The 26,360-nt window shown below is 33.7% G+C and overlaps 1 protein-coding gene across 5 annotated transcripts in view; it reads left to right on the plus strand.

Annotated features, from left to right (window-relative positions):
* Positions 1-634: 634 nt before the first annotated feature.
* Positions 635-26,360, plus strand: part of LOC6044332 (acetylcholine receptor subunit alpha-like) — a 36,162-nt gene continuing 10,436 nt past the window's right edge. For 2 of the 5 annotated variants that reach the window (XM_038254028.1, XM_038254042.1), the window contains exons 1-5: positions 636-896; positions 11,704-12,152; positions 20,314-20,358; positions 20,418-20,527; positions 21,247-21,427. In XM_038254028.1, the coding sequence (XP_038109956.1) occupies positions 11,940-12,152; positions 20,314-20,358; positions 20,418-20,527; positions 21,247-21,427 (549 nt within the window). In that variant the 5' untranslated portion in view covers positions 636-896; positions 11,704-11,939. Of the gene's footprint in view, positions 897-11,703; positions 12,153-20,313; positions 20,359-20,417; positions 20,528-21,246; positions 21,428-23,612; positions 23,794-26,360 lie in introns of those variants that run through there. The other 3 variants (XM_038254035.1, XM_038254055.1, XM_038254048.1) reach the window with 3 other exon arrangements.

Below are 26,360 nucleotides of genomic sequence, written 5' to 3' on the forward strand. Positions count from 1 at the left end.
GTACCTTTTGAAAATTTAATCTAGATTTATGTTTTACCAAAAAAAAAATCGTGCAATTGTTGACACAAAATTATACTTTACCATCGGTTTCAATAGTATTTTTTGCCAGTATTTTCAGATTTGAATTAAAATTAATATAAGGCAAAATTGTAACATTCATCTACCAAATCTGAATTTGCATGACATGGTCAAATAATATCTGATAAAAACGTCGGAAAATGTATTTGGAGTAGTTTTTAATTGATTGGAAATTTTATTATATATTAGATTAGATTAGGTTAGATTGAAAATTTTATTATATTTTTTTAAATGATGATTTGCTTTTGCCCTTTGATTTTTGTACCATTTTTTAGAGAATGTAGATTATAAATTTGGCTTTACGTGGAAAATACTTTCAATTAAGAAAAATCTTTCCGACTTTTCAAACAAATCGTAGAAAAATCTAGCATTAATATTGTTTTATATTTAAAAAATATTTAAAGAAATTCCTTCATCAATACCAACTCTTAGCCACCATCCCCTATCCCCCAAAAATACATAACTATCTCCACCAACACAAGCACTCCCCTCCCAAAAAAAGGACGAGATTCATCTCATCTCTCCAGCAGCATCATCACCATCGTCGTTCGTCGGCATCCCTTTTTCGAACGGCAGGAAAAATTTTCAGTGAGCATTTGAGTGTCCGAACGAACGAACGTCTTCTTCCGAGGAAAATTCCACACGAGAACCACCCCTTTGTGACTGTGACTGACTGACTGTGTGTGTTTGTGTTCGCTTTTGGGGCCCTTTTTGGTGTGAATCATTTTGTGAATCAAGTTGGCCAGGAGGAAATTCGTTGTTTTAATTACTGCCGCGAGCGAAAAGCACGGAGGGAAATTAGCAACGACGGCAAGAAGGTGACTTTTTTCTAGGGAGTGGATCAAAGTCCATTCGAGCAGAAGAAAGAGGGTGGTGTTCCAGTTTTTGGGAAGAAAATTTTGCCTCCTCGCTTGGTAGTGTGATAAAAAGGGCCCAGTCAACGGCAACGTTTCTGGAGGGAGCAGGGAGTGTGGAAACGGAGGGGGCTGGCCAAAGCGCCCAAAGTTATGCAATAATTAATGAAACGCTGTAATCTGCACCGGACTAATCTAATTAGTGGCGCCTGGGCTTAAACTTTCAATCTAATGCAGTTTCTGTGTCATTTGCCCTGCCCTCCTCCCCTATCGTCCCGTGGTCGACGTCCCGCAAGGGTTGCTTCGTTTATTTGGGGCGAGGTGACATTTAGAGAGACCAAAAGTGTGGTTGCTTATCATTCAAAAGGAAAACACTAAAAAGACACGAAAGTGAAAGCACCAGATCGATATTGCTGGCCATTTTTATGTAACACTTTTAAAATTCCTTCACCAACCAGCAAAAGTAGATGAATAGAGCATAGGCATAGGGGAGAGTGGTCGAAAGGGAAGCAGGAGGAAGCAAGTATACATCTTGCTTTTCCTTTGGGTTTTTCCTTTGTGACAGCACACGAAGAGGAGGACGACGATGAGCCAAGCCCTGTGTGTGATACATGGTCCGCCGCCGCTCCTCAAACACATGTACAGAACGGTGTGGTGGCACACGTACGAAAACGTGCGTTCACACATACAGAATTTGAGAGAGAGAGGGAGAGAACGAGAGAGTTCTCATTGTTGGTCAATTGGATTGGTGCGTTTTGATGTTTGTAATCAAAAGGACTGTATTTTGTGTGATAAGGACGATAACAGAATGAGCATTCCTTGAAAATCAAAAAACACGAATCGTTGTTGCTTTTTTCTGTTTAAGATAAATTCACATTGCAAGATAAAGCTTCCCCATTTTTTTTTCTTTGCAAAGTGTTTTTTGAAGGAGCCGCATGGTATCTCTACACTACAACCACGTCTAAACACGGAATTTAATCTTAAAATTTTCAAAAATAAGATCATTTTAGAACTTTTTTTTTATCTGAAAAATGCATAATATAACAAAGAAAAACTTTTTTTGAAGATATGACCAAACATAGATTTTGACACAATTCTGAGGGAAGATTCAGACTCAGCGTGCAAAATTACATGAAAAAAACAGATACAGTGGACTCTCTGGCTGTCGATCTTCTCGATATCAATATTGCTCCGGCTGTCAATAAAATTTTCAGTCCCTTCAAGAATAATGTTTTGATTTTTCGTTCTACAATTTGATAACTCCCTCTCTCGACGGTCCCTCCAATATCGACAACGAGAGAATCCACTGTAGTTGGAAAATTTTCGACACATTCCCTTAAAAAAATAGACGAATTCAAATGAAGATGTCTGGAGTTTTGAGAAAAATACTCCTGATTTCCCCTTTCGAATGCAACCTGACGCTTAAAATTCATCTTTTAAAACATAAATTGACTTGTCCAAAAATAAAAATGTTTCTTTTTTGGAGCTCTGGAACAAGGTTGTTAACGCTAAAATTATCGAGGTTCGATAACGATAGTTCTATCGTTATCGTCGGGACGAGAACGATAATCTATCGTTATCATTATTCGGATAATTCTATCTGCGATAATTTTATCCACGATAAAGGACGTTAAATGATATTTAATATATTTCTAAAATTTAATTAAAACCCACTAAGTTATATTGAATTTTTAAGCTTCCTCATAGTAAATATTTTTTTGATAATATGGTAAGTTTCAAAGTATAAATACTTAAGTTAAATCACAAAATACCGTATTTTTTGAAAGTACTATTTTTTATAATTTACAATATGGGTATTAAACGATTCGAAATATTGCATCCATTTTCACTGTTTTAGAGCTTTTTGAATGTAATACTGAAATTTTTAACAAAATACCGTATTTTCTCAAATTATATTTAATATATTTCTAAAATACTCAATTTTTTATAATACGCAATATGGGTATCAAACGAATCAAAATTTTGCATGCATTTTCACAACTTTAGAGTTTTTTGAATGAAATACTAAAATTTTCACACAATACCGTATTTTCCCGAAAATATTCAAATTTTTAAAATTCTCAATAGGAGAGAGTGGGGCGACTTGATCCCCGGGGACACTTGATCCCAAGCCTGTATCTCGTCAGCATGTGGGTAAAACAATTAGCTTTGTTCTAGAAAGTTGTGCAAATTAACTAAAAACTCATTGTAGAAAACAAAGCAAAAAATTGAAAAATGTTTAGATTGAGTTACACACATTTTTCTAAAACGAGCTGCAAAAAACTTACAAGAGATCTTTTTTTCTTTGTTTTGATATGTATAGAAAACACTCAAAAATTATTCAAAAAAATATTTTTTATACATGAATTGCTTGATAAACTTATCAACTCCAAAACCCTTACGCATTTGTTGTTAAATTTATCGTCATAATATTTTTACAATCAATTGTTGAAAAAAGTGCGTTTAGGGAGACTTGATCCTTGCATTTTTACAGTCACTGGAATCAGCCTCAAGATTAATTAATTGGGCTGGGTTTTCATACATAGATTCCTTTAATATAGTTGAACATAACTTACTGCAGTTTGAACTTTTTTTCAAAAGTTTTGTAAACAAAAATTTCCAGCTTTTGTAAAAATGCTTAATTTTGTTCTAAAAAATAATATTTTAAGTTTTCAAATATTTTACATACTAAACTTGTTATATTTTGAACACAAACGTACAGGTTTTATGTAAAATTGCTGTAACTTATAGAAAATTAAAAGTTTGGATGAAAAAGAAACATTTTGCTTAAGATTTCTTCAAAATGTTGAAAGGGGGATCAAATTATCCCTAACATTTTTAAAATGCCGGTTTTAAATATTTAAAAAAAAACGCTTGGCATGATTCGAAGAGATCATCTGATGAAATACCCTTATTAACCAAACATAGATGAATGTTTAAGCTTTCAATTCATGCAAAAAGTTTGTAGTTTTGTGAGAAATTGACAGAGTTATGTGCGATACAAAAAAGGGGATCAAGTCTCCCCACTCTCCCCTATGGGTATCAAACGATTCGAAATTTTGAGTTTTAGAGTTTTTTGAATGAAATACTGAAATTTTCACAAAATACCATATTTTCTCGAAAATACTATTTTTTTATAATTCGCAATATGGGTATAAAATGATTTGAAATTATGCATGCATTTTCACTGCTTTAGGGTTTTTTGAATGAAATATTGTCATTTTCACAAAATACCGTATTTTCTCGAGAATACGCAAATTTTTACAATTCGCAATATGGGTATCAAATGATTCGAAAATTTGCATGCATTTTCACTGTTTTAGAGTTTTTTGAATTAAATATTCCAAATTTTCACAAAATACCGTATTTTTTTGAAAGTTCTATAATTTTTATGATTCGCAATATGGGTATAAATCGACTTGAAATTTTGCATGCATTTTCACTGCTTTAGGGTTTGTTGAATGAAATACTAAAATTTTCACAAAATACCGTGTTGTCTCGAAAATACTCAATATGGGTATCAAACAATTTGAAATTTTGGATGTATTTTAACTGTTTTAAAGTTTTTTTGAATGAAATACGCAAATTTTCACAAACTTATTGCAAATCATGAAAATTTGAGTACATACAAAAAATACTGTATTTTGTAAAAATTTGGGTATTTCATTCAAAAAACTCTAGAACAGTGAAAATGCATGCAAATTTTCGAATCATTTGATACCCATATTGCGAATTATAAAAATTTGAGTGTTTTCGAGAAAATACGATATTTTGTGAAAATTTGAGTATTTCATTCAAAAAAAAACTCTAGAACAGTGAAAATGCATGCAAATTTTCGAATCACTTGAAACCCATATTGCGAATTATATTTTTTTTTAGTATTTTCGAGAAAATACGGTATTTTGTGTAAATTTCAGTATTTCATTCAAAAAACTCTAAAACAGTTAAAATACATGCAAAATTTCAAATCGTTTGATACCCATATTGCGAATTATATTTTTTTAGTATTTTCGAGAAAATACGATATTTTGTGATTTTTTTTTTGTATTTCATTCAAAAAACTCTAAAGCAGTGAAAATGCATGCAAAATTTCAAATCGTGCGATACCCATATTGAGAATTATAAAATTTGAGTATTTTCAAGAAAATACGGTATTTTGTGAAAATTTAAGTATCTCATTAAAAAAACTATAAAACAATTAAAATACATAAAAAAAATTCGAATCGTTTGATACTCATATTGCAAATTGCAAAAAAAAAGTTAAAAAATTGAAATTAAAGGCCACGGTTTCAACATTTTAATTCCAAAGGTGTTTTAAAATGCATTAAACACCTGTCCAGTTGTTTTGCAATCATTAGTTTCCAAAATATCGAAATATTGATAAAAAAATATTTTTTGCGAAAAAAAAAGTTTTCGCGTTGGTGAACATTAAACAACATTTGAACATTTTTAAACGAGTCCAATAATGATATGATAATATGATTATCAATGCAGAAAAATGCATTTTGAATTTTTTTTAGTTGGTTAGACTTTTAATTTCATGAAAATTTTGAAGTTTTTTGAAAAAAATATTTTTTTTGCCTTATTTTTCGGACTAATTTTGAGGGGGTGAGGGAAGGTCAAAAAAATCAGGGGGCAAAACAAATTAAAAAAAAAATTAATCAGCTGAAAACAATCTAAAATGAATTTTTCTGCATTGATACTCCAATTTAGCATGTTTTAGCTCGTTTGAAAATATTATAAACTTTTATGAAATCACAATTTTAACACACCGAAATTTAATTTTTCTCACATTAAACATTTTTTTTAGAATAGCCTGGAATCAACTTTAAATTTACTTCCTATTTGTATTTATTTTTCTACTATAATTTTCATATTCCCTCTCCTACTCCTTTTCCTTTATCCTACAATTCCTCGATATCAATATGATCAAGTTGCATAATCTAATGAAAATTACAACTTCAGCAATAGGACCGTCTGGAGTACTTGACTTTTAATAATAGTTAATTATTTTGCAGCTTCCTGGAATTATTTTAACATTCAATGCTTAATTGTATATAACTTTTCACTATATGATTTATTTTAATCCTAATCCGATTCCTTTCTCCTACCATTCCCCTACACTATATATGACCAAATTGCAAAATCTCACGACACTTACAAAAACTGCACATACAAAACACACACCACATCAAAACTGATCCGGAGCGTTTGGTACGGTATGTCCACGCATCCTCCCTCCCCTGTAGATTCTGTGAAATGTGATCCGTTCACAGAATCCTCTCTGCGGTTAATGTAACGCAGTAGGCCTGGCCGCTTTTATGAGTGTAATACGTTTCGGGGATGCTCGAATGTACTACAATCATTAATATTGACAAGAAAGAACATGGGGCGTAATCTATTCACATGTTCTTCCAGGATGCTTTCTTCGGACTGGCTGCACTTGTGTTTGATTAGATTAGATTAGATTAGATAAATATTTTTTTAGAATAGGTGTATAATGTATTTTAAAACACTTTGTTAATTCAAATGTTGAAACCGTGTAATTATTTTTTTTACTTTTTTATTTGTTTATTGTTTTGTAAAGCAAAGTATCAAAGTATACCTAATAGATAGTTAATTACCATAGTGTCAAAATGTTCCCTGGGCTTTGTCATAATGAGTGTCATAGGTTTGATGCTTGTTTGGCAAAGAGTATGATTTGATTCGATGTGGAATTAAAATCGAAGTGTTCAGTATATTGCTGAAGCTTCCATTTTTACACATGGACACCACTTCATGCTGCGAGAACCCACTTTGGCGTAGTCTCAGGGCTTAATCGATGGCCGGTAAGCTGTCATCGAGACAAGGAGGTTCTCTGATAGTGGAAATATCACATTTGTACAATGAACCGCTACATATGTGATTTTCCCTATCTTAATGTGGGTGTCAGGTTAGGATACAGGTTTTTAAAAATTAGTTTTTGTAGAATTTAGGATTTTAACTATAAATATCAACTGTTTATACTTTGCATTTAGTTATTTAGGGACAAAATTAGTAATAGTGAATTTAGTAATTCTATCAGAATCGGTGATTTTCATTCAAGTTGCATAAAAACCATTCTGATTTGTCAAAATTTCCATAGAGTCTCGATCAATCAATAGTGAAATGATATCGGACTAAATTCGTTGATCTGTTGAACTAACGACTGTCGGATTATGATTGTATCGACCATTGTTGCGAATCGAGGATCTATTGGAATTCTGACGATCAAATGGTCGTCTCTTTTCAATTCACGACTTGTAAAATATCAACTGTTATTTTTTTGTTTTTTTTTAAAGAAGCCAGACAGGTTTTAAAAGAAAGGTTTTTTGGTTAATAATTAAAATGTCGGGGATTTAAGATAAGAGTAGCTTTCGGATAGGTTGCTTTAAATCTTGTATTCAATTCAAGTTAGGTAGTTATTCGCAAATGAATATTTGGACTTATATGAATAATTGAACATTTTGGACTTATGAATAACACACAACTGTGCATTTATTCTAGAGTCAGATCCATACAGCGTCAGTGTTTATTTGGTCGAAGTGTACTAATTCATTGGCAGATCTGATTCTAGTTGTAATGTACGACAAGACTACTGACGGACGTGACAGGACGAGGGCCCAGTTTAGAGGTTTCGACATCAACGATGTGCGGCTGGATCACCCTCCCAAAAAAAAAAAAAAAAAAAAAATTTCCATAGTGTCAAAATGTTGTGGCTTGAAATTTCTATTTTTTCACAAATGATGTGGATTATGTAGTAACCGTGTTATCCAACCTTCCTCCAGACTTTGTTGGAAATGTGCCCCATCAAGTCGTTCCAATCGATGAAATTGAATTTTACCTCATTTCCGGCCATAAAACCAAAGCTCAAATTTCGTGTATTAATACTATATGGAATGGTTTTAGGAAACCAAACGTCTCCATGGATTATATCTTAGACAGTGAGACTTCAACTCGAAATTATTATTATTGCTTTCGGCTGGATATTAACTAAAATTTATTTTCTGGCAATTGGAACGGCTCTCGAGAGCTCAACTTATACAATGTCTTACAAAAGATCAGATTTTTTTATATTTTTTTCAAAATAATTAGCTGCTTAATTTTGCATATCTGTTTAGACATGAAAAACAATATTTAATTTTTTTTTTCTGCTTTTAAATCCTAGGAATAATAGAAAAGACCATGCGACTACCATGTCAACTTTTTTTTTAGTTTATAACATGTATAAAAAAATATTAAAAATTATGGCTAGCCCTTTATCGCAAACATAATTGTCCCAAAGTGTCCTCCGCACCGAAGGACCAACACCGGCTAGCCCATAGAAAACATACTAACCAATATAGCTGCTATATCGCTGATGCCTGGCTGCTTCATTCATAAATTATAGGTGTTGCTTTAACGACAGCACCATCACGACCCGCAGCCTCTTCTATTCTGCCCCGCCTCATACGGAGAATATTTCCCTCACCCTCCCGAAAAACGAGGCCAGGACAGGATTTCGGTGCGGCAGCACCTTTCAAAGCCCCATCCAATATTAATGGTCCACCAGGGCCGAGTGTCATCGGAACATCCTCCTCCTCCTCTCCTGCTTCCCCACTTTGGAAAACCGTTTACTCTCCATTTCTTCCCCACAACCAGAATTGGCCACACTCAGAAGGAAGACGTGTACATTCGATGAGAGATGAATGTTGTGCGAGGAACGATTCCAGCATCTTTTATGTATAAGTGATACCCAAGGGTAGGATTTGAGAAGGGCGTAATCAATATTTACAATTGAAACCAATTTAAGGTGGAATTTGGACATTGTAGGAAACTTTATTTTTGCATATTTGTCAAAAAAAAATATGGAAAACTATTTTTCCAGCCTGGGAACTGTCATAAACATGTTTTAACACGATTTCAAACAAAGTTACTAGCAGTGTATAACTAATATTCAGCTCTAAACCCTTTTCAAACACCACTCTCGAATATTATGGAAGTTGGTCTCGTAATCGATCTCTCCACCGGTGTCCTTTTTCCGTTCCGTGCCACTCTTGACCAGAGAGCTACGACAGTCTCAAACGGGGACAGTAATGTGACTTTTTTTTCGGAAACATGATTCTCTTACTTCAACCTCCCCCTTTTTCCCACCAACTGCTGTGCGAAAAATTTTGTTTGAAAAGTTGTTTTCATTGTTTGATTTATGTCCTCGGTCCTCCTCCTGGAATCTTTTTTTTTTTCGCCGTTCGTTTCTTAAAGGAAGAAGAAGCAAAGTGTTGTACACTTTGTGTAGGGGTGGAGGGTGGAGCAGCGCGGTACTTTACAAAAATGGGCGGGTGGAAAACAAGTCGAAAATAAAGAAAAAAGAACCGACTTCAATTATTCATGGGAACCAGCCATGGCATGACGAAAAACAGTTTTCTTCGTGTTTTGTCGTCCCATTTGTTTTTTAGTTTGTTGGCAAAGTGATGTGTTGGCGGGAGGAGGGAGGGGTAACAAATTGAATTGAGTTGTTTATTGGCGAAAGTTATCTAATAATTTCACGCTACCTGGTACATACAATGTGGCCTGTCGAAGGCGGCGACAACTTTTTAGGCAAGAAATTATCGCACCGCAAACTGCCAACTTGGGTGGAGTAATATAAATTTTTGAGGGGGATCATTTGGCAATTTTCGGGAAATTTATTGGCATTTTATCGTTTATTGGAACTCTGAACGAAGATGACTTCTATTTGAATTAAAATGTTTGTGATTGTATGACAAGAAGTCGACCAGAGGACAAGTTGAAAAATCATTAATTCAGGACAAATTTGAAGTATATTCGAAGTATAGTCGAAGTTGGAAAAGCATTAATTTAGGTCAAAATCATGATATATTTTCAATTCTAAGTCTATTGCTCAATACCATGCTAAGCACAAATTCAAACAAATTGAAAAATCAGTACTTCAGATCAAAATCAATGTGAATTTTCAATTTCAAGTCGATTGGTGACCACCAGCTAGAGCACAAATTTAAGCAAGTTAAAAAATCATAAATTCAGGTCAAAATCAAAGTGAATTTTTAATTTCAAGTCGATTGGTCACAAGCAACTCAAGCACAAATTCTTACAAGTTGAAAAATTATTACTTTAGATCAAAATCTTAATATATTTTCAATTTAAAGTCGATTGATCACCACTACCTAAGCACAAATTCATACAAGTTGAAAAATCATTAATTCACGTCGAAATCAAAGTGTATTTCCAATTTCAAGTCGATTAGTCATAAGCAGCTCAAGCACAAATTCTTACAAGCTGTAAAATCATTACTTTAGATCAAAATCATAATATATTTTCGATTTAATGTCGATTGGTCATAACTACCCTGAGCACAAATTCGAACAAGTTGGAAAATCAAGAATTCAGGTCATGTTCATAATATGTTTTCAATGTCATGTCGATTGGTCATCACCAACCTAAGCACTAATTCATACAAGTTAAAAAATCTTTATTTCAGGTCGATATCAAAGTGTTTTTCCAATTTCAAGTTGATTGGTCATAAGCAGCTCAAGCACAAATTCTTACACGCTGAAAAAGCATTGCTTTAGATCAAAATCATAATATATTTTCGATTTAAAGTCGATTGGTCATCACTAGCCTGAGCACAAATTCGAACAAGTTGAAAAATCAAGAATTCAGGTCATGTTCATAATATATTTTCAATTTCATGTCGATTGGTCATCACCAGCCTAAGCACTAATTCATACAAGTTAAAAAATGATTATTTCAGGTTGATATCAAAGTGTATTTCCAATTTCAAGTCGATTGGTCATAAGCAGCTCAAGCACAAATTTTTACAATTTGGAAAATCATTGCTTTAGATCAAAATCAAAATATATTTTCAATTTCATGTCGATTGGTCATCACTAGCCTGAGCACAAATTCAAACAAGCTGAAAAATCTTAAATTCAGGTCAAATTCGAAATATATTATCAATTTAGGTCAATCGGTCATCACCAGTCTCAGCACTAATTCATACAAGTTGAAAAATCATTAATTCACGTCGAAATCAAAGTGTATATCCAATTTCAAGTCGATTAGTCATAAGCAGCTCAAGCACAAATTCTTACAAGCTGTAAAATCATTACTTTAGATCAAAATCATAATATATTTTCGATTTAAAGTCGATTGGTCATCACTAGCCTGAGCACAAATTCGAACAAGTTGGAAAATCAAGAATTCAGGTCATGTTCATAATATATTTTCAATTTCATGTCGATTGGTCATCACCAGCCTAAGCACTAATTCATACAAGTTAAAAAATCATTATTTCAGGTCGATATCAAAGTGTATTTCCAATTTCAAGTCGATTGGTCATAAGCAGCTCAAGCACAAATTCTAACAATTTGGAAAATCATAATATATTTTCAATTTCATGTCGATTGGTCATCACTAGCCTGAGCACAAATTCAAACAAGCTGAAAAATCTTAAATTCAGGTCAAATTCGTAATATATTATTAATTTTAGGTCAATCGGTCATCACCAGTCTCAGCACTAATTCATACAAGTTAAAAAAAAATCACCTAAAGTTATTTGTAAACGCCAACAATATCATTGTTTGGATGGTTTATTTAGAATTATTTTTATCTTCTTATCTGCTGGAGCACGACACCCTCTTTCGATGGAGCCGCATGGTTGCTCAAGTGACAAACCCTCCTAAATCATGAATTCTAAATGCACACTGCGTACTCTATTCACAACCCCCAACGTCGTCTATTGTTTTCTATTATGCAGGATGTAATTATAATCGCTCCCGGTCTACCATTATTGTAATGCACCAATCCGCAAAACGCAGACGAAGAAGAAGAACAAAAGTGGAACCGACTTTTCGACGTCGTCGGTGAATCATTGATGAGGACCTAAGTGAGAAAGCTCCCGCCCCGACAAAACAAGACGAAAAAGAAGAAAAAAAACTCACCGTCGAAAGAAGCCTAAGAACAAGAAGAAAAAAACGCCTAATTGCCATCGCCATGAAAAAGATTCCGCCCACCTCGGGCGAGACGCTGCGAGCGTGGCTGTTGTCGGCCCTCGTGGTCCACGGAGCGGTCGCCGGTAATCCGGACGCGAAACGCCTCTACGACGACCTGCTCAGCAACTACAACAAGCTGGTCCGGCCCGTGGTGAACACGTCGGACGTGCTGCGGGTCTGCATCAAGCTCAAGCTGTCCCAGCTGATCGATGTGGTGAGTAATTTCCGGTTTATTTCTTTTTATTGCTTGAGTTTGTTTTTGCGTGTATTTTACCCATTAACGAAAGGGAGTCATCAATCTCATCTTTGACATTTCCGATATTTGAAGAAAGAGTTGGAATTGGCTAGACAAAACATGATAAAACATCGAAAACAACAATTTAATGGTTTGAAACTCACCACTGCAAATTTGAACTCATCACAAGCGTTTGACAGTTCGTAACAAAAAAAAAACAAGATGGCGTTGGTTCAAAGATTGACGTCTGTTTGTCTATGAACTGATCAAAAAGTTCTTCATTTTGGATTAGAACAGTCTCAGGAGATTCGCCACCCTGAAAAAAAAATTTACCCGCTTACATCAGGGCATAATCGATCTTTAGGTAAAACATATGCGGAAACACACCATAATGAAGGACCATCGAGATAAAAGGCACGAATCAACAAAAAAGGGCAACGTGCCTCGTTCTTCTTGCCGACAGGAGTGAAATTACATCGAGATAAGGCAAACTTTTTTGAGATTATATAATTTCGATACTGTGCCCCTTCTGCGGACCTTTTTCGGTGAGGAGTTTGGCAATAAAAAAAAGGAACATCAAAGCCGAAAACGTTATGAATTTGTCTGGGTTATGAAATCCAATAAAAATGGAACGGATTTTTGATCAAAAGGCAGAAATTTCGGAACTGATTGGAGGCAGATTGAAATAAAGTTAAAGTGCTCCGTCTTGAACGTTTGAGTCTGTGGTCAAAGTGACGCGTTTTACCTTAATCTTAAAGGGAAACGATGATTCTTGCCAAAATTATTGCAAAAATTATTATTTTTGTCTGCTAGATTTTGTTATAATTTTAATAGAAAGTGAGTTACGAATTCCAAAATTCTAAAAATTTTAAATTTCTCAAATTATGATATTTTCAAAACAGTTAAATTATTCAATTCTAAACTTATAAATTATACAATTCTTTAACTTTTAAAAATTCAAACATAACAAAATTTAAAAAAAAATGACAAAATTGACAAAATTGACAAAATTGACAAAATTGACAAAATTGACAAAATTGACAAAATTCACAAAATTGACAAAATTGACAAAGTTGACAAAATTGACAAAATTGACAAAATTGACAAAATTTACAAAATTGACACAATTTACAAATTTACAAAAATTACAAAATTTACAAAATTTACAAAATTTACAAAATTTACAAAAATTACAAAAATTACAAAAATTACAAAATTTACAAAATTGACAAGATTTACAAAATTTACAAAATTTACAAAAATCACAAAATTTACAAAATTTACAAAATTGACAAAATTTACCAAATTGACCAAATTGACCAATTTGAGCAAATTAAGAAAATTGACAAAATTAACCAAATTGACAAAATTTACCAAATTGACTTAAGACAAAATTTACAAAATTCACAAAATTTACAAAATTTACCATTTTTTTTAAAATTTACAAATTTGACAAATTTAACATTTTTAATATTCTGTTTTTTTCAATAATTTTTTTTAAATTTACAAACTTCAAAAAATTTGCCAACATTTTGAACCAAATTAAAGGCAGATTGAGTAAAACTAAAGTGCTTCGTCTTGAACATTTTAGTCTGTGGCTTAACTGACAAGTAAAAGCACAGCAAAATGACGCGTGTTATCTTCATTTTAAGGGGAAGTGATGTTACTTGCCAAAAATTTTAATATTTTCAAAATGATTTAATTCTACAATTCTAAAATTCACCACTTCTAAAATCCTGTAAAAATTCTAAAATATATCAATTCATAATTTTCTCTTTTCAAAATTCACTATTAAACTAACTTTTTATGAACTAAACTAAATGACTGCATATAGAACATTTTAGTCTGAGGTCCAACTGACAAGTAAACAAAGCGCAACAAAGTGACGCGTTTCACCTTAATTTTAAGGAGAAATGATGTTTCTTCCCAAAATTCTTACTAGATTTTATGCTAAGTTCAAAAGGAAGTGAGTTCTTAAATTATATTTTTTTGACCATGAGCATGAGCATGAGAGACCACCCATGGTTGTCCTTCTCCGTTGCTGAACAGAACCGTAATATCCTTTCAGCACTACTGATCATAGGCTTCGACTATCAAGTGGTATTTCCCTTATCAACAGCATGTATGAATGCGCTGAAAAGATAAAACACCATGATTGCCAAAACAAGATCTGTTGCGAATAGGTAACAGTCATTGGCCACCAACGGCGCCCGCCATGTCAGTTTGTAGATCTCGATTTTAAGGGACGGGAATGTTAGTTAGCGCAGGTTGCTACTAGGGCAGCTGATTTACTCTGTGCTTACACCCCACGAGCGCCAGGAACCTGAAAACTTGTTAGTAGGATATGGTGTTTGGTCAGGATTCATTATAGAAGATGATGATGCGACCCAAAATCATAGTGTTAGTTGAAAGGTATTATATTTTATTCTCAAGGCAAACAATCGGATGCTGCGGATGAGACATTTCCCGTTTAACTGTTGTTAATTTTTTAATGAAATGGTTTAATCTTAGACAGCCGGCTGTGGAAAGATAAAACCTAATAATATTTATTTATAAAATGAGGTGCTAAACGCAATGCTGCAATGATAGCGTTGTCTTATTTTTAATTATATAATCATTTAGTTCATGAATTTGTTATGGAATAGACGCGACGAACTCAACCATCAAGTGTCTTCCGATCTTCTTTCTGTTAGCTAGATAAGGTATTGTCGTTGCCTCTCGAGCTACGATGCTATGGAGAGGGCTTAACACACAAACAACCGACGTCGAGTCCTCCGAGCTACGGAGCTATGGGAAGATCTTTTCAACACAAGGGCTTGAAGCACACAATAACTCACCGATTAGTATGAATAATTTTCAAGATCGATCTTGTTTTATAACTACAGCGCGACTCACTCCTGATTTTCACGATCCCGAATACAGCACAAAACGAACACCGCAAAAATCCATCTCACAATCCTGATTTGTATTTTTTCTTTTTTTTTCATTTTTTTTTTTTTGCTTTTTTCACTTTGCACACAAACACAATCATAATTGAATAATTTCCCCCAACCGACGCGTCCCTTCACTCAGCATTCTTGCAGGCACAATCCTGATTTTTTTCTTCACTTTGCACATAAACAACCATCCGCTTGCTTTGGTGGACCATAATCTGAACACAAACAGCGACACAAAAGAGAACACAATTTTCACGAAAAAACAGGACTGCGCGTCCTCAGAAGCACTGCACTTATGACGGCATTATTCAATTATACTGACCAATCACCCCATGCACACAAACAGCCACACAAAAAAGACGAAAATTATCACGAAAAAACAGGACTGCGCGTCCCCAGAAGCACTGCACTTATCAGTTCTTAAATTATATTTTTTTACAAATTAACTCTTTAATTCTAATCCTATTAAATTTCATTAATATTTAAAACTTCTAGCATATTGAAATTCGTTTCTTTTTAATTCAAAAATGTTAAAACTTCTAAAATTCTTGCCAAGAATTTCAAACCAGATTGCAAGAAGATTGCAATTAAGTTAAAACGCTCCGTCTTGCACATTAGAGTCTGTGGTCCAACTGACATGTAAACAAAGCAAAACAAGTTGACGCGTTTCTCCTTAATCTTAAGGGGAAACGATGTTACGTGCCAAAATGTGCAAAACTATACTTTTTGCTTACTAGATTCAGTGCTTAATTCAAAAAGCGAATTTTATTTGCTTCTATACATCATCATTTTCGTTTGCAGTACAGCTACTTTGCCTTCTGCAACATGTTATTTTGCTGAGTGGACTCGACGTCGAGTCGAGCGCTCTTAAGATCACTGAATTTCCATAGCAATCTTCCAGCTGTCTGCCATAATTCTTTCTAGTGGTGCAGAGGAGGACACACTAGAATTTCCATCTTCCAGATTACAACACACACTCACTCACTCTTTCAGACCACGTGAGATTGCATGCATGATAATAAAACGTTTTATGGTAGCGTCACTGCCGTGCCATCTTGTGACAGAGGTTCAACCTCAGTTCGAAAAAGCGAACTGTTTGCCGACTTGAGCATTGTTGAACTTTTCAATAGCTTCGGCAAATCCACAAGAATAAAGTTAAACGAAAGCTGGGGGGATTACCGAGAGGAAACTTTCCGGATTTTCCCAACCGAACCGTCGTCCCAGAGAGTCTTTAAAGTTTCAAACCCCCTTTAACACGGCAAACCACTAAAAGCCACCTTCCTATAGGAGCTACACATAGCCTATGATGGGTAAATATCACCATCATTGTGTCTATCCTATGGAACCCAGAAGTGCATGCAACCCGTCGTCGTCGTCGTCACGGGGTAACGGTAGAACAATCACGGGGACCGTTCCGAATGGGCCCGGAGAGTGGCGTTTAAATATTCATAGGTTGCCACCACCAACCTGGAAACCATCCAACCACTCGCCGACCATAGGCTCTCTCTCGCTCGGTGGTGGTCGTCATCGTCGTACCGGTTCGGTTATTATAGTTCCACTCTACAGGCATGTCCTCCACCGCACACTGTGCAGGAATGTGTAGGGGTTGATACCGTGCATGGAACGCAACTGGAACGCAAACTTATGACAGCTGGAACGCAAATTAGACGCTGATGAAACGCAATTCGCAAACGTTGGAAAAACGCAACTTTAAAAACGCAGGTCGAAACGCAACATAGAAACGCTACGAAACGCAAACTATGTTTGAGCGAAACGCAGCAGAAACGCAAACTCTGTGTCGAAGAAACGCAATCTCAGCTTGAAACGCAAACTTCAAAGCTACCCCAACCTACGGCTTATCAAAGCAACCGCAGCGGCATTCACTGACTACTGTCTCCTCACACGTGTACTCTCCATATTCTAGAGACCACATCACGGTTTATGATAAAAGCCACATCCAGCCAAGATGGTTCGCGTACATGGGTGGATGGGAATAAGTGCACTAAAGCAGCATATGCAAAAAGACAAAATTGAATATATATACATACGCGCAATACGGTGACTTCCTAACTTCCTACTACTACTGGTAGCAGGTAGTGAGTGAACTTATCGATGGGTTCGTAACAGGTCCCACAAGGAGAACGATATGAATTTGTAATCATGTTTGAAAGAGCTCGGGTTGAAATCAGTGCGCCGCGAAAATCTTGAGTGTGGTTTAATGCTTCACTGGCGATTTGGGCGGATGTTGAAGTTTTGCTTTAGGCAAATTTACTGTGGGGTTTGTTTTTGTGATAGAGGAAATCTATCAATTTAAATTTAATAGAGGAGTGTCTTGCCCCTCGATTGCGTTGCTTGTCAAACTGACGTATTCCACGTATTTTTTTATGTTGAATTAAAAAAAGTGAATTAAATGCAACAAATATCAAATTAATATCTTTTTTAAATTCCGAATTGCCAGGCAAAAATTTTGCATCTGACTGAAGGATATTAAAATCAAATTAAAGTACTCCGTCTTGAACATTTGAGTCTGTGGTCCAACTGCCAAGTAAAAAATGCACAACAAACGTGTCACCTTAATTTTAAAGGGAAACGATGTTCTGTGCCATAATGGCGACTGCAATAATTTGTTTTTTGTTTGCTAGATCGAGTTAAAAAAAATATATGGACTTATTCTGAATGTTTAAATTATTGAATTATTTCATTCTAGAATTTTCAAATTTAAAATTTCTCGACTATTCAGATTTAAAAATTCGAAAATTATAAAAAATACTAAAATTCTAAAATACTAAAATACTAAAATACAAATATACTAAAATACTAAAATACTAAAATACTAAAATACTAAAATACTAAAATACTAAAATACTAAAATACTAAAATACTAAAATAATAAAATACTAAAATACTAAAATACTAAAATACTAAAATACTAAAATACTAAAATACTAAAATACTAAAATACTAAAATACTAAAATACTAAAATACTAAAATACTAAAATACTAAAATACTAAAATACTAAAATACTAAAATACTAAAATACTGAAATACTAAAATCCTAAAATACTGAAATACTAAAATACTAAAATACTAAAATACTAAAATACTAAAATACTAAAATACTAAAATCCTAAAATACTAAAATACTAAAATACTAAAATACTAAAAAAAATTAACAAAATTTACAAAATTTACAAAATCTACAAAATTTACAAAATTTACAAAATTTACAAAATTTACAAAATTTACAAAATTTACAAAATTTACAAAATTTACAAAATTTACAAAATTTACAAAATTTACAAAATTTACAAAATTAACAAAATTAACAAAATTTACAAAATTTACAAAATTTACAAAATTTAAAGAATTTACAAAATTTACAAAATTTATAAAATTTACAAAATTTACAAAATTTACAAAATTTAAAAAATTTACAAAATTTACAAAATTGACATAATTGACAAAATTGACCAAATTGACAAAATTGACAAAATTGACAAAATTGACAAAATTGACAAAATTGACAAAATTGACAAAATTGACAAAATTGACAAAGTTGACAAAATTGACAAAATTGACAAAATTGACAAAATTGACAAAATTGACAAAATTAACAAAATTAACAAAATTGACAAAATTGACATAATTTACAAAACTTACAAAACTTACAAGATTTACAAAATTTACAAAATTTACAAAATTTACAAAATTTACAAAATTTACAAAATTTACAAAATTTACAAAATTTACAAAATTTACAAAATTTACAAAATTTACAAAATTTACAAAATTTAAAGAATTTACAAAATTTACAAAATTTACAAAATTTACAAAATTTACAAAATTTACAAAATTTACAAAATTTACAAAATTTACAAAATTTACAAAATTTACAAAATTTACAAAATTTACAAAATTTACAAAATTTACAAAATTGACAAAATTGACAAAATTGACAAAATTGACAAAATTGACAAAATTGACAAAATTGACAAAATTGACAAAATTGACAAAATTGACAAAATTAACAAAATTGACAAAATTGACAAAATTGACAAAATTGACAAAATTGACAAAATTGACAAAATTAACAAAATTAACAAAATTGACAAAATTGACATAATTTACAAAATTTACAAAACTTACAAGATTTACAAAATTTACAAAATTTACAAAATTTACAAAATTTACAAAATTTACAAAATTTACAAAATTTACAAAATATACAAAATTTACAAAATTTACAAAATTTACAAAATTTACAAAATTTACAAAATTGACAAAAAATACTTAATTGTTTAAATTGACAAGATTTCAAAATTTACTAAATTGACAAAAATTACTTAATTGTTAAAATTGACAAAATTTACAAAATTGACAAAATTTACAAAACTTACAAAATTGACAAAATTGACAAAGTTGACAAAATTTACAAAAATTTAGGACTCAACTGAACTCTATAATTCTTATTGTTCAGCGGATAATTCGTTTAAGGTGCAATCATGTGTTTAAAAATAGCTAAATTATTATGATGGAGGTATTCGACTACCGAAATCTTTGCAAATCAACAAAGATTTTTCTAGATATTCGAAGTTCTTTAATTGAAAATTACAAAATTTCAGAACTCATAATTAAGAACTTTAAAAATCTAAAAATTCTTTAATTTTAAATTTTTATATTCATAAAGTCAAAAATTCTAAAATAAAAAAAATAAAAATAATACCGATAAAGCCCGTAAATTAAACAATGCAAGGTGATTGAAACAATTTGGGTAAATTAACAATCAGTCCCAATACTGAGCAATTCTAAAATTAATTCATAAATTAAAATAAATATGGGTCGTAAACTTTAAATATTAAAGAATCCTTGAAAAAAATTCTACAATTTCAATATTCTAAAATTCTTCTGGTTTAAAAAATCATATATCTTAAATTCAAAAAAATTGATTTTGAAATTCATATAATTCTTATAATCCAGCAATTTTCCAATTTTAGAAGTCCGAATTTTTAAATTAATTATTTTCAAGACTGAAAATCGAAAACAAATATAAGAAAGTAAGAAATTTTTTTAAAAAAATTAGAATGAGTTGCATAAGTTGATAAAAACATTTGTTTTTGTTGAATTTAATAAAAAAAAATAAAATAAAAAAATATATGACTCAATTTCGAATGAATGACAATGTTTTAACTTTTCTCCTTTCAGAACCTTAAAAATCAAATTATGACCACAAACCTTTGGGTCGAACAGGTATGAATCGCATCCCTAGAGGAGCACGAACAGGTATGAAATCTATGATCAATTTCCAGTCCTGGTACGACTACAAGCTACGCTGGGAGCCGAAGGAGTACGGGGGCGTGCAGATGCTGCACGTCCCGTCCGACCACATCTGGCGCCCGGACATTGTGCTGTACAACAAGTGAGTATGCGCGCCTTTGTTTACCTTTGTTCGGATTAATCTTGCAAACAACAACAACATCAACAAAGATGAAAAAATATGAAAGTATTCAAGCACCTCGGTGTGTATATCCTCTCTCTATTTCTCTCGGTGTGATACTCATCTAGAATAACGATTTGAAAGTTTATTTTGAAAAAAAGAAAAAAACCTAAAATCACGCTTCAGTTCACGCGGAACAGACGTATGCGTCCATTGCTTAGTTGTTCGAAACGTAACGTAACATTCCTTATAAATGGGGTAGCGTCCCTCATCCTTCGACGTTTGCTTCCATTGCCAAGCCATTAAGGTAGTGTTTGTTTGTCACTTCATCCCGAACAGCACTATGCCCTTGTGGTAGCGTGGCGTTCCCCTCTCCAAATTTCTGCAGGAACTCTCCAGACAGTGCAGAAACAAACGCGTGTGTTTTGAATCATACCTTTTTTTGGGTTTGTTTTGTTTTATGACTTCCTTGAAACTCTGTACGATTCATGGTTTTTGGTTTGATTATCGTATGAGTTGGTTTTTTGTTTTGGTTTTTTTGTGGTAATAATCAATATACTTCATGTCTATATAAATGAACCCATTAAACTAACCGATATATAAACATAATCCTAAAAATCAAATTTTAATTCCATGCTTAAATTCATGTGTGCCAAATCTCCCCTTTCTGCGTCTTAAATTTGAATGTTGACCGCTTCAAGTGCCGACGGTAATTTCGAAGTGACGTTAGCGACAAAAGCCACAATATATTCCGAAGGTTTAGTTGAATGGAAACCTCCTGCCATATACAAATCATCATGTGAAATTGACGTAGAGTATTTTCCATTTGATGAGCAAACATGCGTATTGAAATTTGGAAGTTGGACATATGATGGTTTTAAGGTAGGTTCTCGATGGTTTGCAAAACTTTATTTTTTTACAAATATTAAAAAAAAAACAACAACACTTGGATTCATCTTTGTTCGAAAACGAATATATAGCTTCACAAAATTTATATATTTTTCTTACATTTATTATTATTGCTCCCAAACAAAAAAAAACAAGCCTTTCTGTTTGACTTTTCCGTTGATCGTTTTGTTAACTGTACACAAAGATTGTAAGATACCTTTAATTTGGAAAACCCCCCAAAAGAAAACCGGAATTGAACCAAAACAGGCCCCACCTTCGCGGTGGTGGCTCCCCATTGTACATAGTAGCTTATAGTTATTATAAATAGCCAAATAAAAAAAACTACAAACCTCCCATTATCAGTCGATCAAATCAGCTTTAGCTAACTGCACCTTCACCACCAAAAATGGAAACAAAAAATAGATGCGCATTATCACTTGTGTTTTCCGTTTCTTTTTTTCACCAGTGTCTCTCGACTTTTGATTTACTCATTCTAGCTTGTCGATTACTCCAAGTTTAAGTTCGAAACGTCGCAACTAAATTGTTCTTACGTTCGTATACTTCAGTTCGAGATGAAATGCAACCAAAACCGTTCATTTTATGTTACTATTTTGAAATTGCGATTTTTTTCCAGTGTCCCACAAATCTTAGTGGGAGGTAGCTTTTCTCCACATATACAAAATAATAAACATTTCCAATCTCTCCATATGACGTTCGCCGCGTATGATTTCACTTTCCAATAGTGAATCTACCCTGTAAAGATGGCGACCCAAAAAAAAAAAGAAAACAAAACAAGCAAGCCGTATAAATAGTAACATTGTATATTTTAACATCCCTCTCCTTCTCTCTTTCTCTTTCTTTCGTTCGACTTATCTCGCTTGTTCGTTTAGGCATTATTATCCTAAAACAAAACTACCTGCAAATTCGACACACGTGATGTAAATACAACAATCGTATATGGTTTGGGGAGATTTTTGCCAACCTTTATATCGAAAACTAATTTTACCTTAACCATAAAAAAACTGCACGTAATCTTTTTTCAGTTTAACTAACCAAACAAAAAAACATAAATGTAAATAGCCATGCATTACTTATCCCTTGCGTTCAATTTTACCCGAATTTCTTTCGTATACCCACCAACAACCAACAAAAAAACGCAGTGTTTTTCTCGTATTGTTATGTATATATTTTCCATAATATATAGTTTTGTTCACGAGTTTCACCCGTTCACCCCACCCTCTCTGTCTCTCTCTCTCAATCACACACAGACGCACACTCACGTGTTCTCTCTCTAGCGAGGTCCCGGTATCAATGTGTGTATATATTGCAGAACTTGTGCAGTTTTGGCAACTTTTCCAATTTGCGAACCACCGCCACCAACAACAACAACAATGATTTCTGAACTGTATCCAAAGTGTTGCGAAAAAAAAGAAGAGAAAACTCATTTTCCACCCCTCCCGGGCTCTCAAAACAGCTGATGCAGTTTAATTTGAGTTTACTTCGGCGCCACATGTTTGTCCCTTCTAAAAAAAAGAGCCATTTCAAGCGTAATGTTGCAGACTGAGCGTAATTTGGAATAAAAAGCAGTAAATAAAGTCAGTGCTCCGTCTTGAACATTGCAGTCTGTGGTCTGTTTGACAGGTAAACAAAGCGCGCCGAAGGCGACGCGATTCAAGGCATATAGATTAGATAAGGTAAGGCAGGTTTTCCAGTTGTAAAAAAAAGTTTGAAATTATTTTTTTTTCAAAAATAATTTTTGTTTTGAAAAGTTTTTTTTTGTTTAGTTTGACATGCTTAACAACTCTACAGAAAAAAATCCGGTGAAATTTTGCCGAAAAATAGTCAAATTTGCATTTCTCTGGATTTCGTGCAAACTATTTTTTGACAGCTGGAAAACCCGCCTTACCTTATCTGATCGAAATACCTTGGACGCGTGTAACCTTAATCTTAAGGTGAAACGGTGCAGCGTGTCAAAATGGCGGCTTGAAATGTTGTTTTGTTTTTGTTTTTTTTCTGAATCGGCGGTCGCGGGGAAAAAATCGAAAAAAGGAGTAATCCACCTAACGAAGCAGTTTTAGTGTTACGCACCCAAAAAAATCCCAACAGCAAAAAAAAATCCACTAATCCACCATCAATTCCGTTGACATTTCATGATTCTCTGCGTTTCTTCTCTTCACAGTGCTGACGGTCATTATGAAGTAACGCTAATGACTAAAGCAACAGTTTATAATACTGGTCTAGTAATTTGGCAGCCACCTGCAGTGTACAAATCGTCGTGTTCAATCGATGTTGAATATTTTCCATACGACGTACAAACGTGTGTCTTAAAGCTAGGAAGCTGGACCTATGACGGGTTTAAGGTGCAAGATTTATTACCTAATAATATTATCCATACCAAAAAAAAACTTAACGAAACATGTTTGTTATGATTTCAATGAACCTGCAACTTAGCTGAAACGTAATCAACTTGTTATTAGAATGCCATGCATAAAGACCATGTTTTTTCGATACAAACGATATTGGAACTTAACTATCGTTTTGGTTCTTGATTTGTTAGAGAATTTCTTAGTCAACTATTATTCTACTGACAGTATCGCAAAGCATTTTTTATTTTTATTTTGTTCGGAATCCCTTGAGTTCCTTTTATGATACCTTGAGATATATAGTACTGGCATTGCTGTTTGTGTGAATATGACCATTTATATCGAATATATTGCTACTTGACTAACAAAAAAAGTGCATCTTTACCGTTATTAAAATTAACATAAGCTATCATACATCGTTCTCAAAACAAATAGAGGAATGATTGATTCGTTTTCTTTCGTTTTCATTTCACATTTGCCCTAATTTACCGTTTCGACTTTGGTTTTTCAGTTTCTGTCAGTACTGATTTTAAATTCATTTACGTTTTTTTCGTTCAATCAATATTGTAGTCGTACGCAACATGTGATTTTACGAGTATTGTTTAGCATCCAACAGTTTTTAGAACTTAATAGGGTCATCCACTGCAATATTTACACTTAAAATAGTCGTTTCGGAAACGCTTCAGATTGTCCTTGTTCTTGGTAATTCTGGTTTGGTTTCTGTTGTTTTGTGTTTTTGTTTATCTTTTTGGCACCACTTTTGAACCATCAAATATCTAGTTACAAAAAAACAACAATGTCGAGAATGTTAGGTCGGGAAATGCTTTTGTTGTTTTGTCCTCACGCTACGTGAATTTGTATGTATGTGTGCGTGTGCGTGTGCGTAAATCGACGCCAGATCAAAATTGAACCCCCTTCAAAATCTGCACCCCAGTTCGCGATAGCATCCCATCCACCCCCGGTTGCGTGGAAACGTAGAAACGTCAAAATTGCACACCTTCCGCGTGATACCCACCTTGAACTGCTCTCTCTGTTTAGTGGCTGCACGGTCGATTGAACTGACCTGTCTTGTGGGTTAAAACGAGTTTTTTTGCTTTCACTAATTCTGGATTTGGGAGCGTTCTTTTATTACGTAAGGCAAAAATCGGATTTTTAGACCCCCTCCCCCCTCCCCCCCCCCCTCGTGACAAAATTTCCATACAAATTTTAATAATTTTGTATGGAGCGTAACACGGCCTCCGCCCCCCCCCCTCCCCCTCAATTGCGTTACGTAATAAAAGAACGCTCCCTTTCACACTACAAAAAATTGCTCAAGTTTTCCTGTCAAAACATCGAGTGACATAACCTTGTAAAATTCAGGTTGGAATCCCTTTGGAATATTTTTTTTATCAATAAGCGAGTTTTTTAGCACCACACATTTTGTGAAACTTTTGTTTATAATTAATACTAAAAAAAGTTTCACAAAATGTATGTTATTTTCGAGATCTAGATGAAATATTTCTGATTCCAACCTTAAGGGTGCACATCAACCAAAAAAGTTGTTGTCTTCTTATTCCAAAATTGCAAAACTTACGGACCCAATCCTGCAACAATTTGATTGCTAAAAATAGTCAAACTTTGTTGTAAGTTATGTTGTGAACAGTACCTTAGGGGATGAATAAAAAATTTTATCGTTTACTGTAATTTTCAAGATACTAAAAATGCCCGTAAAAAAATTCTTGGTGCAAAAGCTCTGGTTGATGTGCACCGTTAACCAAGCAAGGTCTTTTCGATCGATTGAAACCAGAGTATGTAGATTAGATAAGGTAAGGTGGGTTTTCGAGCTGTCCATAAATATTTAGCACGAAAACTGGATTTTATATCAAGATTTTCAGAAAATTTAAAATTTATCAATTTTCCGGGAAAATTTCAACGGTTTTTTAAGGGTTGTTTTGGGCATGCCAAAGTGTGTGTGTGTGTGCAACCAACCAAACGGGACCACGCGGCCGCTTCTTACAAATTGAGTTGTTTCCATGTATTTTTAGATCTACATTCTATACATGCAAATAACTCGCATAGGCATTTGGAAGGTGTTAGCTCTGCCGAGCTTCGGTGACCCATTTCTACGCTGGCTAGCCGAGCGCGAGGTACTTCAGCTTTATCGACAAGCCCCGCCCTGAAGAACGTTTGCACCAATCGGATTCAAACGTTATTTAGAACTTCCGAACCCTTGTCAAATGGACAAGGACCCAGCACGTATTTAGTAGTAACAGTATTCCTAATTCCAGGTATAGCTCACCAAGTCGCGATGGCCTAGTGGTTAGCATTTTTGCTTACCGATCCAAAGGACGGGGGATCGAACCCCGACTCGAGCGACTTTGATTTTTCGTTCATGTTCAAAGTTTCAAGATTTATATTTCCTATACTTTCTCGTTGGGAGCAGATGGGAATCGAACCCAGGACCATTCGCTTACAAAGCGAACACCGTAACCAGTCAGCCACGGCCGCTCCTATTGTTTTGGGCATGCCAAAGTGAACCAAAAAACGCTTTAGCTGGAATTTATTTATTGAAAGCGTTTTTCGGT

The sequence above is a fragment of the Culex quinquefasciatus genome, chromosome 1 (assembly GCF_015732765.1).
Source record: "Culex quinquefasciatus strain JHB chromosome 1, VPISU_Cqui_1.0_pri_paternal, whole genome shotgun sequence".
NCBI classification, from domain to species: domain Eukaryota; kingdom Metazoa; phylum Arthropoda; class Insecta; order Diptera; family Culicidae; genus Culex; species Culex quinquefasciatus.